The sequence below is a fragment of the Blennius ocellaris genome, assembly GCF_963422515.1.
Source record: "Blennius ocellaris genome assembly, chromosome: 20".
Taxonomy (NCBI): domain Eukaryota; kingdom Metazoa; phylum Chordata; class Actinopteri; order Blenniiformes; family Blenniidae; genus Blennius; species Blennius ocellaris.
In genome coordinates this window covers 22,096,389-22,114,159 of record NC_137669.1, presented here as the reverse complement: position 1 = coordinate 22,114,159, position 17,771 = coordinate 22,096,389, and the positions used below count along the sequence as shown (strand labels likewise).

Genomic DNA, 17,771 nt, shown 5'->3' with positions numbered 1-17,771 from the left:
ACGCCGCTTTGACATTTCGCCCAGGAGGTTTCATCATGCCTCCGTCCCCCCCCCCCCCCCGAGGCGTTTCGCCCATTCTTGTTATTGTTGGTTCGCCTCTTTGTCTGCGGGTAAATACACAACTCCCACGTGTGTTTCTGCACATCATTTCCCGCACCTATTAAAGTCACACTCCTGAGCCGGGGAGAGCGGAATTGCTGACGGCGTCGTTTAAATGGGTACATTTACAGTAAAATGTCGAGTCGGTTCTTCGAACGTGACGAATGATGAAACGCTAAAATTACAACATGGGGGGGGGAAAAGCACCAAGTACAGTTTCTGAATTCATGCAAAAACGCCACACCAGGGGCATCAAACACGTTATCACTTACAATTCAGTTTAAATGAACTTTTTGAATTTTAGAATTTAATGTTTTCCTTTGTTTTTCTTTGTTTGCCTGATGAAAATCTCTTGAAGCTCATTTTAATGAAACGTTCTGGTGCAAAACGCAGTGAAATATCCCGCCCCCAAAAAAACCCCTTTTACTATAGCTGTTGAATTATGGGAGAAAGAAATCAACACTTTCTTTGAACTTTAAACAATTCCGACAATTTGTGGTTTGGCCGGCCGGATTGCAGGCTGGTTTTTAGGCCCACGGGCCTCATGTTTGACACCCCTGCTCTGCACTGTACATAAAAAAAAGTACAAGGTGAGAACATTCTGCGAGCAAACGCGTTAGTTTGTTTAGCCACATTTTTGCAATCGGCTCAAAGCGCATTTCTTGAATTTTTCTGATTCTTTCAGTCTGTTTTTCGGAGAAATAATCATCGCTTGTTGTGTAGTTTAGGGCTGAAGTTTGCTTTTCAAGGTTCATCTTCTTTCATTTCTGATGCAGATTAGATTAGATTTTCAATCCAACTGTCTCTTCAAAACCGGCCCAAGAGGCTCCAATACGGCCAAACCACCAAGCAAATTGTAAATATTTCAAAGAAAACCTAGATTTTTCTCTGTAGACCTTCCGTAAGAGTAGCAGACGCTGAGGTGTTGGAGACGCTGGCATGCTGTTTGTAAAAACAACCCATAATGCAACACCGATTGAAATTATTAACAAAATTCAATGTATTTTCCACCAGAAAGTCAATCAAACTTTGCTTTGTGTTGAGATTGGAGTCACTTTCCGTAGTAATTGTTTGGTTTTAATAGCGTGACAAGGATCGGTAATTATTTGTAATTCGGTTTAATTTCAGTGTAATTATTCAGTAATTGCTGATTTCGTTTTTGAAAATCATCTTAATTTGGAGAAGATTGACTCTCAGGATTTTCTTAAGATGCCCATTAGTGTCGTCAGGAATGTTTAGTTCCTTCATATAAAGCCGATATCAAATTTATTGCTGTACAGAACACATTCATTTATTTGCACTTGCACAAGACGTGCACACATTGGTGCACACCTTCACTGTTATTATATTATATCAAATATTATCAGTGAACATCACTGATTAGCTTTGTTGTCTGTAAAACTCTGCGTCACTGGTCAAAGTTCTGTTGAAGGTACGAGTGAGAGATGAGAAGAGCAGGAAAAGAAAACACAGCGGGGAGGTCTGAAAAGCTGCCCGGTGAATCGAGACGTGTTTATTTAGGCGAAGCCTGAATTGTCACCTGACTTTTTTTTTTTTTTTTTTTTCTCTTGTGCATGCACGATCCACCCAACCCAAAGTCACTGTGGCTCCTGTGTTTGTACAGATATCCAACCCTTTATTTTATGTTCTATTCACTTGTGTGTTAAAATGTCTTTATAAAGCCGTTTCAGTCATGCAGTTTTTAATGAGGCGTTTTCAAGCCCTGGTGTTCAAAGATCAATTTGTGTTTGAGTTCACAATTGGACGAAATGATTAGGACGAGAGAAAATGAGTGGTAAATGGTTCTTCGTCTGTCTCTCTCTCTCCTTGCGGTCAGGTCTCTGACGGCGTCAGCGACTCCAGGAAGTCCCACGGACTCGGTCGCCACAATGAATTCCGGCTACAGCAGCCTGAGCACCAAGCTGAGCTTGAGGACCTCCGGTCTCCCTAAAGAGGACGAGTCCAAACTCCGCATCCACAAAGTGTCCTTGATCAAAGAGGACGCCGCCGCCGCCGCCGCCGCCACTGACGTCGGCCGGGACGCGGTGGACTTCAGCGAAAGCGGCAGCGCTGTGACGGAGTCCAGCGAAGCAGATTTCAGCTCCGGCCACAAGTGGAACAACAGATTTGAGGGAGTCGGTCAGTTTGTTCCTGAGATGACGGAGATTTCCACCTCTGAGTCTCTGAGTTACAGAATATCTGAGCGCTCCTCCAGTAGTTACCCCTCCCCCTACTCTTACTCCTTCTCCCACCCCGAGGTCACGGCTTACAGACACCTGAGTGACGTCTCCTCCTACTCCTCCTCCTCCGCCTCCACCTCCCCCCCAGAAGAGCACTCTATCCTCGGCGGCCATCTGACTGACGGGACCGGAGCCTATCTGAGGCGCGAAGGCGAGCCGGCAGAGCAGCCGTGGAGGCGGAGCCTGCTGGCGCGGGAGGAGCCTGACGCACCTGCACAGCGAGAGGCAGAGTCAGAGGAGATCAAGTCAGGCTGGGAGTCACAGCAGCTCCCTGCGCTCAGCTTCTCCTCCGCCCGGCCGGCCAGCTACAGCGAGGAGGACGACGACGACGCGTCTCGGTTTACCGGAGTGTTCAAGGCCACGCTCGTCCAGCTGGTCCCCGAACCCCCGGCGGCCCCCCCCTCCTCCTCCACGCCCCCCGCCTCCCCCGACGACGACCCCTCCAGCCGCTCCGACATGGAGAGCCTGGTGGACACCCTGAAGAGCATGGGACCCTCCATGAGGCCCAGGGGCATGGCCTTGCGCCAGCCCGTCCCGCCTCTCATGTCCTCGCTGCCGCCCATCGTGGAGGACGCCACCAGTCCCGTCGTCGCCGACGTCACCGACTCCTCCGGCTCGCCGGCGAAGCGGGTGAACCCCCCGGCGGAGTTGTCCAACGGACAGTACGTGCTCCCTGCTGACCTGGGACTGAGGAGGAACGCCAGGGACTTGCGGTCTCCGCTGACGCTGTTGAAGCAAGGCCAGGTAATCTACAGCTCCTTACTTCAATCTCTTCTTGCCTGATGGGAACTTTATCTATGAATAAAAATCAGTCATGAAAACAATGAATGAACGTTGACCTAAAGACATTTCACTGTATTCTGCAACATGAGGTGTCTCTATGTTGCGATTTGTATCAATCTTCTGTAGGAATTGTGAAATGGATATTTTCATCATGTGCCACAACAAAGAAAAACAAACGTTTGGATTAAAGGATTATTATGGCACTGTTTGTGGCCCCTTTAGCAAATTAAAACTCTTATTCCTGCTCGGGTGATTTGGTGAAATTCTAACCATGAACCTCTGCGTGTGTTGGGACACTTCACAGGAGCAGCAGCCCGGAGGACGAAATCTGAGCTTGCACCTCGGAGCATCTCCGACTAACAGTATTGCAGCGAAGTCCTCCGACCCGCCCACTGATGAGGCGCAGTCTCCGGTGCAGAATGGCAACGGGGTCCCTCAGTCATCCAGCTCTCGCCTGGACAGCAGCGTCCTCTTCGGGAGTTACAGGTCGTCGTCTATAGACCAGGCGCTTGAGAACGGGGCGACCCATCGCCCGCTTTTCCGCACCGGCTCTCTACCAGACACGGGGCCAGCGAGTGGTCGCATAAGTGCCGGCCCCAAGGAGCTCGGCGAGCCCAGAGTGAGTGCAGACGTCCTGGCCTCCAGATCTGAGCGCCTGTCCTTCCTTTTGAGCGCCTCCTCCTCCTCCTCCTCCTCCTCCTTGCCCGGGTCAGACGACCTCAACAATCGCATCAGCCGGCCTCCGTCGCTGGGCGTCAACTCTTCGACCGCCACCAACACGGCCACCCGGGTGCTCACGACCTCCACCTCCTTAGACCTCCCGAGGACGCTGGCCAGCACAGACACTGCGTTATCCGTGTTCGGCCAGACGCCCGGGATCGGGGCCGGTACAGGAACTTCACTCCCGCCCCTCCTGCAGAGGTCGTTGAGCAGCGAAGGCCTGGCGGGGAGCCAGTCTTCAATATTCAGCAACATCTCCAATCAGTTCCAGGGCTCTGGGTCGCAGTTCCAGAGCCCCGGGTCGCAGTTCCAGAGCCCCGGGTCGCAGTTCCAGAGCCCCGGGTCGCAGTTCCAGAGCCCCGGGTCGCAGTTCCAGAGCCAGGGGTCGCAGTTCCAGAGCCAGGGGTCGCAGTTCCAGAGCCAGGGGTCGCAGTTCCAGAGCCAGGGGTCGCAGTTCCAGAGCCAGGGGTCGCAGTTCCAGAGCCAGGGGTCGCAGTTCCAGAGCCAGGGGTCGCAGTTCCAGAGCCAGGGGTCGCAGTACCAGAGCCCCGGGTCGCAGTACCAGAGCCCCGGGTCGCAGTACCAGAGCCAGGGGTCGCAGTACCAGAGCCCCGGGTCGCAGTACCAGAGCCAAGAACCTGACAGGAGTTTAGTGTCCAAGTACAGAGCTTTCCCTGACGCCTATGTGAGTGTTGTTCGACTTATTTCTTCAGGCTTGTTGCTTTTCTTCACATTTACTCACCGTTTACACAACTTTTCAAGTGAAGCAATGTCTTTTTTGTGTTTTCCTTTCGAAAATGTGAAAAGTTTGTATTGAAGAAATGCAAAAAATGTTGTTGTTGACTTGTTGGGCCACAAGTGGGCACCTTTGGTTGTTTGTAACTAAACCCCACTCGTGCGTGCAGAGAACAATACCTATATACATTAACAAAGTGACACGGACATTCGCATGTACAGATGAATTGTGATTGACTCGACTATAAACCTATAATATTTACTGGGAGCCATGCCACCCCAGAGGCCGCCATGTTGGTCATTGCCCATCAATCTACTCGGAACAGAAGCTGAGCGTTTTTCAACAAGTTCCACCTTCGGAGCGGTTTTGAAAAACGTGTGTAAATGTACACACAAAAAAAGACAAAATTTTACATTTTCGCTTGAAAGCATTGCCGTGTAAACGGTTCCTAAAACGCATGGTATTCAAACAAAGAAATGTGCAATGCACAATTCTAAATGTACCGACCAGGATAATTGGAATTCTTAAGAATGGCGCATGTTTCTGCACAGCCACACGATAAAAGAGTGGGAAAACTTCCAAACGGGGCTTCGTGTCGTTGCCGAGCGCAAGTATGAAGTGTCTGGTTGTGGAGGTCGTGAAACGGGAACTGGGAGAAGGATGTAAAATGCTAAACGTTTGTTATTGAGCAGGTCGCTCTCACTCTCAGATCTGCTCTCCTCACTGTTGTTTTGAAGGTTTACTGTGCACACAGGAAGTCTATCGTTCTTTCCGCTCGGCTGTAATGTGTCCAGTTTTCTCATTCAAATATTTAAAGAGTCGTGAACCGGACATGGCTGGAGATTGTTGCAGTGTTGAAATGGTACAATAGCATCACCGAACCCCACAGGAATGACTGATTGTTCTACTCATGCTTGCACTTGTTGTTGCACGCATTAGTTTATCCGAAGGATTTGCCTGATCAAGACCTGTTTTATTGTGATCCCTGTTGGCGTGGAACTCGATTTCCATCCGCGCGTGGTTGAATAAAGGCGCCCCTCCCGCTCTGCGTCGCCGTCAGTCGCTCTTCTTGTTTCAACCCTTCAAGAAGCCTCTTAAGTGGTTTTTCACCGAGCTATTAACCATTCTAATTACCCCCCTGTTTTGTGGCTGTTGAGTGCAACACATGGACCTGACATTTAACGTGTCGTGGATGGTTTTCTCGGCTCTGTGTTTGTAGAGCATTTTATTGCAGGGGACCTTTGCGGTGGTGTTGTGATCCACATGCAGTTTTTGAACGATGGTCCAACCGTATTGCTTCAGATTTCTGAAATTGACAGAGAAAATGCAACAAGCACTATTTGCAATGAGGATTGTAGAGTCTTATTATATGTGCACAAAGTGATTTAAATGCTTGGTGGCTTGATTCCTTCTGGTGTATTTCTGAGTTGGTAGATTTCCGACGTGTCGATGCAGAGTTTAGTTTAGAAACCGGAGCCCATTTTTGACGCATCTTTATTAGCTAGTTTATGCAAGCCTCCAGTGGCTGCAGGGAGTGAACAGGGATGTGTTTTACAGCTTCATCCTGCTTCTGTCTGCAGAATGAGCACGGGAGGGGGCGATGAGATCAAACAAAGAGATTGAGAACACAAAACTGTGGGTTAATTGGTTTTTATTAGAAATGATGTGAAGACCTGTGAAATTCCCCTGCTGGTAGGCATCGAAAAACTGACATTTAATCTTCATTCTTTTTTTTTCTTTTTGTTCTTCATGCCTGCACAAGGCTCCCCACCCATTGCAGCTATCTGTCGGTTCCTGCCGAGGCGAGGACACACCTTAAACTTTCGTGTCCTGTCCCAGCGTTTCTCCGCTCGCTGGTTTGATTCGAGACGAAGTGAAGCTGATGGGAGGGTGGTGGTGGTGGTGGTGGTGGTGGGTGGGTGGGGGGGCGAAACAGAAAGTGGGAGTGTTGAGGTGACAGGATGATTGTCGTGCCGTCTTTCGCGACGTCTTAAGAGCTTTGTTCGTTATCCGCTTGCATCACAAGTGCATTTTTTCTAGGGGATGTGTTTGAAGCAACACATTCCATTTGAGGTAACGAATTTATTGGGAAGGCGAATCCGATGCCGAAGTCGCGGGTTCGGCTTCACTTGGCGGCAGGATCGCAGGAACTGCACACCAGGTCCTCGTGCAGCCGTTTGACCTCGAGGTCGTAGAGAAAGAAATGTGCAGAAAGCACACCAGCTTCTAGTTTCAGCAGGCCGACAGATGGTGAATTAGATTTTATGATTGAAATCTCAAACATCCTCTTGCCCCGGGCTGAGATGACATGATGGCCACTAAATTATTGGATTTGCATTGCTGAGTCTTCAAACTAGGGAACTTTGAGTCGCAGTTTAAAGTGGTCAAATGCAAAAAGGTTGGATTTGCCTGAAAGGTTTGACGTATAAATTGATGTTTTTAAATCGGCTAAATCCTTTTTAAGGAGCCCGTATATGCTTTTTAAATAAGTTGATGCACAGGCTTAAAGAAAATCCACTTCTTCGAGTCTTCGGTCTGATATCAATAATCCAGGGTTAATTTATAGATGATGCCTGTTGGAGGTCAGTTCTGGATTAAAAAGTCTTATTGACAGTGTGTGATGCTTGTAAATGGTAAAATATGTTTGAAAGAGTCCTGGTCAAGGTCTAAAGAATCCAGGTAGAGTTTAAAGACTCCAAATGAAGTTTAAAAGTCACATTCTATCTCTTTAAATTAGACCCAGATTCCTTTAAAATCACCCAGCAGCCGGGGCGGCCAATCACATTTCAGTTCAGCGGCAAACGTTGGGTCCAATTTCATCTGGAGCGAGCCGAGCTGGTCAGATAGAGCCGGAGTAAGTTTCTGCTTGTGGTGAAAATGTCAAGATTTTCACAAAACCAAACGATTGCGACCAAAAAATGACTCCAATCGCGACGTAAAGCCAATTTTAGAGAAGCCGTCTGACGCAAAATGCAGTGAACAAACTCAATGAGGGAAAAACAAACAAAGCTTTCTTTGAAACTGTGACAATTTGTTGTTTGGCTTGAGTTTGGAGCCTCTTGCTGACCTTATATCAAATGTATACAAGCCTTATATTTGACACCCACAATCAAGAATAAAGTTTGGCTCAAAGAATTGTTTCTTTTATCAAAAGTCCAGGTTTATTTTAGAGTCTGCAGCTTGTTTAAAGAGGCCACTACGAAGAGTCCAGGACCATTTTAATGATCTCAGGAGTGATTTGATTAATTCCTTAAACTGTTGTTGTTGCTTTAGAACAATTATGTAGTAGAAAGGCTTTACATCGACTACTGGTTCAGTATTTGAGTGTTTAACCACAGAATCTCTTTGACTCGAAAAAGTCTCGTTTAAATCACTTGTTTAAAGTCCGAGTTTATTTAGAAGAGTCCATATGTGGTTTTAAACCAATTTTTTGAGTTTCCAGGTTTCGCCTTAAGGGTTTGTACACTTTTCTGGTTGAAGCAGCCCGTTTCTAGTTTAGTTTCTGTTTTAAATGGTCTCTTTGTTTTTCTCTGAGAGGTCTGTAAAGGGTTAAATAATACGCCTCCGTTGCATTGCCGTAATATTTAGGTATGTTTTATGCAACGCTTTGCACACACTCTGTGAATTTGGTGCCAAACATTTTTGTTCAAAGGTTTGTTTTGTTTTTTAACAGGCAATACAGGTTCGCCGCGTTTTGTTGACTTGTGTTTTTGACGATTCCCTCGAAGCGGCACTGAGATGTAAATCACGTGCAGGACGCTGATGTCAGTCAGGCTAGGAGAGGTTGTGTCAATGCTCCTCTGTCTCAACGCTCGTCCCTCAACAGTTTCAATCAGGTTATTCTCACAAAAAGCGTCTATATAGCCGGAGTGACGAGCGATTGTCACGTTGGAGGTGCGTAAATGTTGACCCCCGTGCCTTCGTTGATTTTTTTCAGTGACAGTTTCAATGAGGGTGTTGTCAACACTTTCACAGATTGGTAAGAGTTGTTTTGCGACTTATGCATTCACGGCAGCAGCACGATCTGCATAACTTGTGTTCTATTACACTGCATTCATGAAAATGATGTGAAGTCGGTTCTCTGCACGACGCTTCACATCTCTGTGGTGGAAACGTTTTTTTTTTATTGTTCCCTGGTATGTCCGCGGTAACGAGTCACTCTTTTATTTAATAGGTCAGAGTTGGGCTCGCTTTCACCGAACTGTGACAGAGGGTGTTGTATTACGGCCGCCGTGAAACGTCTCCCGCTGCATTGCTGGACGTGTCGTTGTTTTGTGGCCAACGTTGGTTAGTCTTTCTTAAAATATGCTCCGTGTTGTTCACCGATGTTGGAAAATCGGGGACGGAAGGGACTGAAAAACGGTGGCTTCGGTAGTCGCTTGGCTCTCTTTGGGTTTGGAAACATGATCCAGAAGGTAACCTGTTTCCGACGGAGCTCTCGGAGGCCAAGTGATACCCGAGACGCACACAAAACACACCATGGACACACACAAAACACACACACACACAGACACTCACACATGCGACACATTGAGGACAAGCCTGCAACACATCATTGTAGATTCACGTATGTAATTTATTGTGGACATTCGCACACAGAGCTTGACACGACGTATTCCAAACACTCGGGGGGGGGGAACTGAATCGCATCACAGAGCCGCAGGAAGAAAAGCCACATGCAACAGCAGAGTTCCTTCATCACCTGCTGGGTCCACTTGACAGTTTTCCCGTGAACGTCTCAGGCCAGATGTCGGTGTCGATCAGGTTTTACAGGTACAGTAGGAGGAATCCGTGGCTATGCCATCTTGAAAGATGTTCTCTGCTCTCTGGAGTTCCAAGAACCTGTTGAACATCGTAGCCAGAGCAGAAACGATGTTCGGATTGCCCGGCATGCGCCAGGAGTTGGGCGTAATTCGGGAGCTTGTTTGTTTTACACTCTCATCCTTTCATCTTGACCATCGTCTCAAGCAGAATTCTCCTGAGAAAGGAAGGCTTGTGTTTGGTGTTTGACAGCTCACTGACAGTGTTTGTCTTTGTTTGTAGCTCACGAAAGAGAAGGAACATGGAAAGCTCAACCCTCGTCCTGGAAAGGTGAGTGTTTGGTTTCTTCTTTTTTTTTTTTTTTTTTTTTCCATATACAGATTTCCACCCTGAGGAGGAACGAGTGCGAGTTGAGGAGTTCACTCATTACATTGAACTGAAGGACCAGGAAGTGAAATCACAATGAGTCCAGTGTTGCTGTATAAAATGAATAAACCTTGTAAAGGAAGAATCTTTATGAACTGGTCCAAATAAGAGCCAACTCAAGAACTTCTGGCTCCATGATTTTTCTAAAGCAGACATGCTGGATCCTGTTCTCCCCGGGCTTGGTGGTTAATGGTTCTGATCTTCAGTTTCATGGCTCCATAACTTAATCCTTTTTATTCACATGTCTCATTTTGAGAAGGGTATATCTGTGGTACAGTGGAAATTGAGCTTTGAAGCTCACGTGTTGCAGATATCCACTTCGATTTTGGCCACAGCAGATAAACGATTGAGAGAAAATAGCTTTTTTTTTTCTCAGGCTTTTCGTGGCTGTCGTCTGTCAAAAGTACCTTGCAGGTGACGAACCGATAACGGTCCTGACATCTCACTGCAGCGGCCGATTCATTACAGACATGCAAATTCATGCCTATAGGCCAGACATCCATTAATCTGATCGACTCTCTCGGCGGTCCTCCTTCTCGATTTGGCGTCGCTCTTTCAACCATTCGCTCACAGAACGTGCAAACCTTTAATTTCACCCGAGGAGGCGTTGTGCCGTGCCGCTGTACACGTGGGTTCTTACATAACAGTTCTTTGTTAATCCAAGTAGCACTTCCCCTGTGGAATCTCAGACTCCGCTCGATCATTAAGCCGCATACCTGCTTCCAGTGCGGCCGTGTACGGCGTTAACTTTTAAATGTCAGGCCTGCTTCTGCTTGCTGTGCATGAAGCATCTTGAGTGGCGGAGGGTGGAGTTGACATTTGGGTTTGGCTTCTGTCCCGCGCTGCAGGGCTTTCAGACCTGAATGAACCAAACATCTCTGTCCTGTGGACATGAGGGGACTTTCATTTGACGGCTACAAATGTCTTCTAAACGGGTCGTTTTTTTTTTTTCATATTTCTAGAATGAGGTGCAGTCCTCGTGTCCAATCGCAATAAAAGTGCTTCTCGGTGAAAATCAACACTCGGTATCGGCAGCTATTTTGCTAAAGAGGCAGAAATTCGGAATTATTACGCAACGACTCTGCACCCATAAACAGCCCGAGATCCAGACGACTGGAATCTGATCTGCAGACGGTTAAAGGTGACGTGGTTGATTTGAGCAGTAAACGGGTGGGGACGTTGGATTATGTCCAAGTCATGACTTTATCCTCTATAACTTGATCCCTGTTGGGGAAACGGAGTTCAATCACGCTTTGTAATGCAAACAAATTACAAAACGGATATTGACTGCAATTGCTTTCAAGAAAAAAAGCAGTTGATCTTAAACATTTGCCCGTCAGCGGCCGCTTTGCTTCAGTACGAGTGGAGGTTATAAGTCGAAACTGAGAACCAGAATCAAGCGGTAACAATCTGTCTATAACCCCAGTTCTAAAGAAACGTGGCCCAGACCTCCAGAATTTCAATAACTTATGTCCTTTTTCTAATTTGCCACACTTTCAGTTTGGTTTCTGTCTTCACCGTAGCACAAAGTCCTCAAAGTCCCCGATGACCTCCTAATGGCGCCTCCTCTATCGATTAGCATCCAGTGGGACGATCAAACCCTGGTCTATCTTCCCCCAAATAACAAAGTTGATACTGTGAGACTGAGTAAGGAAGATGAGCTCAAGCCTGCAGGAATCCTGAGCAGCAACAGGTTTTTTTTTTTTGGGATGATCCTTCAGATTGCACTGTATTCCAGGAGGACGTTGTCAATATTATGCTTTCACTTTACTGGTCAGTTGAAATCAAAGTGAATGAACTAAAATGAACACTTTGAAGATTGAAACTAATGTGCTTTGAGCTCGTTTAACATGCCTCAGTCTTTTCTCCTCTGATCTGCCAACTACAATAACGTGGAGAAACTGCACACGTGCCGATCATTGGATTTAGAACTGAGTTCTCCTCCTCTACTCTCCCGTCTGTCCTCTCAGATGTACATTTTCGACCGACCGGGGATGTGTGGCCAGCGGCTGGAGATACGCGGTGATATTATTGATGCGAGGGACTGGGAGCTGCAGGAGACCGTCTCCATCCGGGTGGTCAGAGGAGGGTGAGGAAACCGGCTCACGTCCACCTGATTTAAGAAAAAAAAAAAAACAAGTTTTTCTTTATGCATCTTCAGTAGTTTACAGTAACATCCGTCAAATCCTGAAACGGAGGCACAAAGTGATTTAAACCTTCACATTTTCATTTCACCGCTGCGACTCAACAGGACCGACGAACTTTCAAAGGTGAAAACTGGATGATTTGCAATATTTGCGTCGACGTGACAAAGTTGAAACGTAATCGAAGGCTTTGAACATTCGACATTCAAAACGTATTTGTTTTTTTTGTGTCTATTTACACAACAGTAGTGCTCGGAGTCACTGAAAACCCAACTTTTTGAAAACGCCCGGGCTCCATCTATTTGCACAGGCTTGACTTTCCTTCTCTATGTTGTCGCTTCCATTGTGTCTCCATTTATAGTCGGTATTTCGAACGTAAGGACTTCAAAATGCAGATATTTCTCCCCGTATTTGTATTTTTTTGTGCATTTTTAAGTTAAATGGAGCCTTTGTATTTTTTCACTTCCACGTTTCACTGAAATCTGAAATTGCTTCCTACTTAATCGTTAAGGACGTGGACAGTTTGCCGTTTAACGTTCCACTTCTTAACTTCAACTCATGAACATTAGGAGACGGTGACTGAACCACAGGACGGACGGTCGACAACCTGCTCCGCCGCAAATCAACCTTTTTGTCAGTTGCAGCCGGTTCTGTCGCCTCTCCAAGAAAGCCGCTTGACTTAAGCAAACAATCGTAAAATCTGGGGGCCGGGAAAGTCTGTAGTTTGAATCTCGGGAGATTCAAAACGAGCCCCTCACTCCGGACGCTCTCGTGTACCGAGAAAACGGAATTCCTCCGATGGTTAACACACCCAAACAAGCTTCAGCACACATGTTTTTGTTTTTTGGGGGTTTTTTTTGAACCAGTCAACACATAAGAACCTGTTGGAGAGCTAATGACTCTGGCCTGTACCAACACCGCCATAACGCTCGCTTGGCTGCCTTCTGGTAGACAATTAACCTTCAAGGTGATGCATCGCTTCCTGCACCACAAACCCAGTCTGTATTTGAGCCTCAGATTGAAATTAAGCCACATTTATGTTTATAGAAAAAACAAAAAAAAGGTTCAGAAATTCTTTCTAAGGTTACATAAAAACCTGTTTTATTATAGATACCAATACAGGCAACGTCCTGCTTCTCGTGACTGAAACCCGACACCGATAAAGATACTGACGACTTCCTACTCTTTATTGATACTGGATCCTTCGTGTCGTCTCGTATTTCTACCTGCGAGTAGAAATATATCCCGCACTCTTTCATGTGACTCGGTCTCGGCCTTCAGGTGGGTGCTGTACGAGAAGCCCGACTTCAAAGGGGAGAAGGTGGCCCTGGACGAGGGCGACATCGAGCTGACGTGTCCCTTCGGCCCCCCGGAGGAGCAGCAGAACGGCCAGAGGGAGGCGGAGCAGCAGCAGCAGCAGGGCGAAGAGAAGAGCGAAGAGAAGAGCGAGGATCCGAGCGACGCCAAGCCGGCCAGGAGGTTCATCATCGGGTCGATACGACGGGCGGTCAGGGTGCGGGACGCTTACTTTTATACATTGGAGGCTTTGGTACCCGAATAGTTTTCATTTCTGGAGTCGGAGTATCAAAATTAATGACTATTTTTGGTAAGAATGACTGACTTCATGTTAAACAGGATGCAAACCCCTGATGTACAACAAAACTACTAGATTGACTTGTATGTGCATCAGTAATAGATTACTTTTTTGGGGGATTTAGATATAGGAATGTTTATATAGGGAGTCATTCAGAAATGACTCCATAGACTTCTTCCCTGACCGTTTGCTTAACTAAATAGCTCCCCCTAGTGTCCAAAATGAGGATCCACACGTGAAAGTAAAGCTCTCGATGAAATACTTGGAATGTTGTACTCATCCTGCTTCTTCAATCCTATGTTTATTCTATATAATTGTATATTTTGACATGCATACCCAAGTACACATTCATTGACTTTCAACTTCATAAACGTGGCGATATTGACCTATATGTGAGGAATGCACTGAAATCAATCTCTATAAGATACTCGAGAAGTAATTGTATATATTTCACCCAGAAACTACAAACTTATGTTCCATATCTGCCTGACAAATCTGATCCCCGCCCCCTCAGGACTACAGCGTCCCGGACATCAGTCTTTTCCCGGAGGAGAACGCCGAGGGGAAGAAGGTCATCTTCAGGGACACGTCGGACGACGCCAGGATTTTCGGTTTCCCCATCAAGGCGAACTCCATCATCATCAACGCCGGGCTGTGAGTTCTCAACACGGAGTCCCTTGAACAAGTAGAGAGAGAGATTTTTTTTTATTTAAATTAAATTAAATCACTCTTCCATAGATGGCTGGTGTACGCTCAGCCCTTCTTCCAGGGGGTGCCCCGGGTCCTGGAGGTGGGTGGGTACCCCAACCCAGCCGCCTGGGGGGTGGAGCAGCCCTACGTGGCGTCGCTGCATCCACTTAAAGTCGTAAGTAACACTTGGTTTAAGAAGGAACATACAGGTGTGCAGCGGGAAACCCCCTTTTTTTTTAGCTTATTAACGGAGTATCACACTAATAAAAACTCTTTTGAGGTTTTCATATAATACTAAATATGGTTCGACGTGTTTGAGATCACTTTCTTTCTTTCCCTCTAAACATAATATTTATTAATGTATATAAATGTCCTTTGCACAAAGCACTTTCATCACAAATAAATTACTTTTGGGATTATAAATGAATCTGAATTATTATACATTGAGTTTATATTTTACTGATTATAATAAGAATAACATCAAGAAAAGGAAAAAATATAGAAAACTCATTTGAAGTTGTAACAAATAATAATAATACATGTGGTAGTCAACTTCAATAATGCCTCAGTCAGTGTCATACTTTTTTTTTGTTCATTCATTTTATTGTAATTTTGGATTTTAATTAAAGAAAACAAGATGGTGCCTATGACGGCACCAAACAATTTAATGAATATACAAAATATTGAAGGTGGTGGATGAGAGTTACAGTATATATACACACACAACAGTAAAAAAAAATTATAATAATAATTCAAATTCTCTGTACAGTTGAAGAAAAATTGTTATATTGAACTGCCTAGAAATGGAAATTCATCTCTGTAATAAATCTGATTTCTCTGCACAGGGCGAGCCGAGAGTGGAGAACCTGAGCGAACCAATGGTAAAAGATGAAATAATCACTGGAATTAAAATGGATTAAATCAAACGTCATTGAATACGATTGCAATGCCCCGTCTGTGCCCCCAGATGGTGATCTACGACAAGCCGTACTTCTCTGGGAAGTCCCGGACCATCACCGCCAGCATGAGGGACTTCATGACCCGACTGGACCGGCAGCAGACGGCCTTCATGTACAGCGTCGGGTCCCTGAAGGTCCAGGGAGGGATGTGAGTGTGTGGAGGATTTAAAACCAGTTTAACTGTGGTGGAGGGGAGGGGGTTTCTAATCCTTGTGCTTTGTCGTCCGGCCGCTCCAGCTGGGTGGGCTACGAGAAGGAGGGCTTCCGGGGCCACCAGTACCTGCTGGAGGAGGGCGAGTACCACGACTGGAGGGTGTGGGGGGGCTGCAACTCCGAGCTGCGCTCCGTCAGGGTGATTCGAGCCGTAAGTGAGATTTTTTATTTTTTTTATTTGATCCCCAATATAAGGGAAATGAATAAATATGATTTAGTTGACAGCTATTGGAATCTTTCTTACGGGCTTTTATGTTAAACGCCTGTTTGTCATCAATGAATTCTCATGACATTAAGCCTTCAAATTGTACATATGTTAAGTTTAAATTCCCTCTTTTTTAAATCATGAATTCCTGTAAAAACATGAGAAACAAACATACAAAAGCTCTTTAGGAGCCTATTTTTGTAGACCGTTCATTTATATTCAATTAATCAATTAAGTTGTTTTAAGATTGTTTCCAGAAAAACTGTGATTATAATTATTTTCAAAGTTCTTCTATTTGTTTTTTAAAACTACACTTTTTGAGGGGTTTTTTTTCTATAACAAAAACTTTTCGAACCACAGCTTTAAGGAAAACTGAGTTGGATTTTTAATTTAGCCAGAAGTCAGAGATTGAACTGTAGTTTTAAACACGAGGCCGCCACACCACCAAGACGATTATAAAAAATTTCCCCCCAAAAAACATTGATTTCTTTACAAATTTGTACCCGAGCTGGAACATCAGTGCTGCTGGTTCCTTTGGGACGAGTTTGATAAAAATACCCATAATGCAACTGCTGTAGGGGAAATTTCTGGGACATTTGATTTAATTAAAATTGGGTTTATGTTGAGATTGTCGACATTTATGTCACGACAAAAGAAACTTTAAATTTAAAGTTTTTTTTTTTTCCAGTTTGTCCGGTTCGCTTAAAATGATATTGAGATATTAGAACTGAAACGTGACTGAAACACCCCCCCCCTCCATTGCAGGACCTCACGGACCCCCTGATGGTGATGTTCGAGCAGCCGGAGGAAGACCAGCAGGGCATGCAGGAGAACACCTTTGAGGTGACGGAGGCCATCCCCGACGTGGAGCTGTTCGAGTACCAGACCTCCACGCGCTCCATCCACGTCCTCAGCGGGGCGTAAGTCCACACGTGCTCCACTACGCTCTCTTTCCCTGTACGGGGTCAATATTTGTGCCAAAATTCTGAGCGAGCGACGGGAAAATTTGAGCGCAAAAAAATGTATTGTGCTAGCACGCTAATAACATTTTGAGGAAATATTTAAATTGCGCAAAGACGAACTTGAGATTGCGCTCAAAAATCATTTCTGCGCTCAGATTCTTGCTCTGCGTTCAACCTCTCTCTCTCTCTCTCTCTCGCTCTCGCGCTCAACCTCTCTCTCGCTCTCGCTCTCTCTCTCGCTCTCGCTCTCTCTCGCGCTCAACCTCTCTCTCTCGCGCTCTCTCTCTCGCGCGCTCTCTCGCGCGCTCTCTCGCGCGCTCTCTCGCGCGCTCTCTCGCGCGCGCGCTCTCGCGCTCTCGCGCGCTCGCTCTCTCTCGCGCTCGCTCTCTCGCGCTCTCGCGCTCTCTCTCGCGCTCTCGCGCTCTCGCGCTCTCTCTCGCGCTCTCGCGCTCTCTCTCGCGCTCTCGCGCTCTCTCTCGCGCTCTCGCGCTCTCTCTCGCGCTCTCGCGCTCTCTCTCGCTCTCGCTCTCTCTCTCGCGCTCTCGCGCTCCTCTCTCGCTCTCGCTCTCTCTCTCGCGCTCTCTCTCTCTCTCTCTCTCTCGCTCTCTCGCTCTCTCTCTTCCCCCCCCCCCCCAAAATGTGACAGACACGGTTGTCCACCAATCACAGAAATTCGAGGCGGGCGTTGAATTCTGATTGGTTACTTCGGATTCTGGAAGTGCCTCATAACCAACGAAGAAGAAGAAGAAGAAGAAGAAGAAGAAGGAAAAACAAACTGCGAGGGAAAATATGTTGTAATCCAGGATCCTTATCTTTAGTTTTCCTTATTTCTGTTTTCCCTCGCAGTTTGTTTTTCCCTCTTCTTCTTCTTTTTCTTCTTCGTTGGTTATGAGGCACTTCCAGCAACCAATCAGAATTCAACGCCCGCCCCGACTTTCTGTGATTGGTGGACAACCGTGTCTGTCACATTTTGGGCTTTGCACATTTTGAGTAAGCGCAGACGTGAAGAGATTTGAGCGAGCGAGAGAGAGAGAGAGAGAAAAGTTGAGCGCAAAGGAAGAATCTGAGCGCAGAAATGATTTTTGAGAGCAATCTCAAGTTTGTCTATGCGCAATTTAAATATTTCCTCAAAATGTTATTAGTGTGCTTGCACAATACATTTTTTTTGCGCTCAAATTTTCCCATCGCTCGCTCAGAATTTTGGCACAAATAGAACCCCATATCCCTGGAGTCTGCAGC

At 46.2% G+C, this 17,771-nt stretch overlaps 1 protein-coding gene across 1 annotated transcript in view; it reads left to right on the top strand.

The window, feature by feature from the left end:
• Positions 1 to 17,771, top strand: part of crybg2 (crystallin beta-gamma domain containing 2) — a gene marked incomplete at its 5' end in the record, with an annotated part of 50,566 nt that overhangs the window by 25,791 nt on the left and 7,004 nt on the right. Inside the window, 11 exons of the mRNA XM_080515879.1 lie at positions 1,937 to 3,083; positions 3,427 to 4,527; positions 9,622 to 9,669; positions 11,736 to 11,854; positions 13,191 to 13,422; positions 14,018 to 14,157; positions 14,242 to 14,368; positions 15,039 to 15,074; positions 15,161 to 15,300; positions 15,390 to 15,516; positions 16,336 to 16,491. Coding sequence (XP_080372005.1) covers positions 1,937 to 3,083; positions 3,427 to 4,527; positions 9,622 to 9,669; positions 11,736 to 11,854; positions 13,191 to 13,422; positions 14,018 to 14,157; positions 14,242 to 14,368; positions 15,039 to 15,074; positions 15,161 to 15,300; positions 15,390 to 15,516; positions 16,336 to 16,491 — 3,373 coding nt within the window. The remainder of the gene's footprint in view (positions 1 to 1,936; positions 3,084 to 3,426; positions 4,528 to 9,621; positions 9,670 to 11,735; positions 11,855 to 13,190; positions 13,423 to 14,017; positions 14,158 to 14,241; positions 14,369 to 15,038; positions 15,075 to 15,160; positions 15,301 to 15,389; positions 15,517 to 16,335; positions 16,492 to 17,771) is intronic.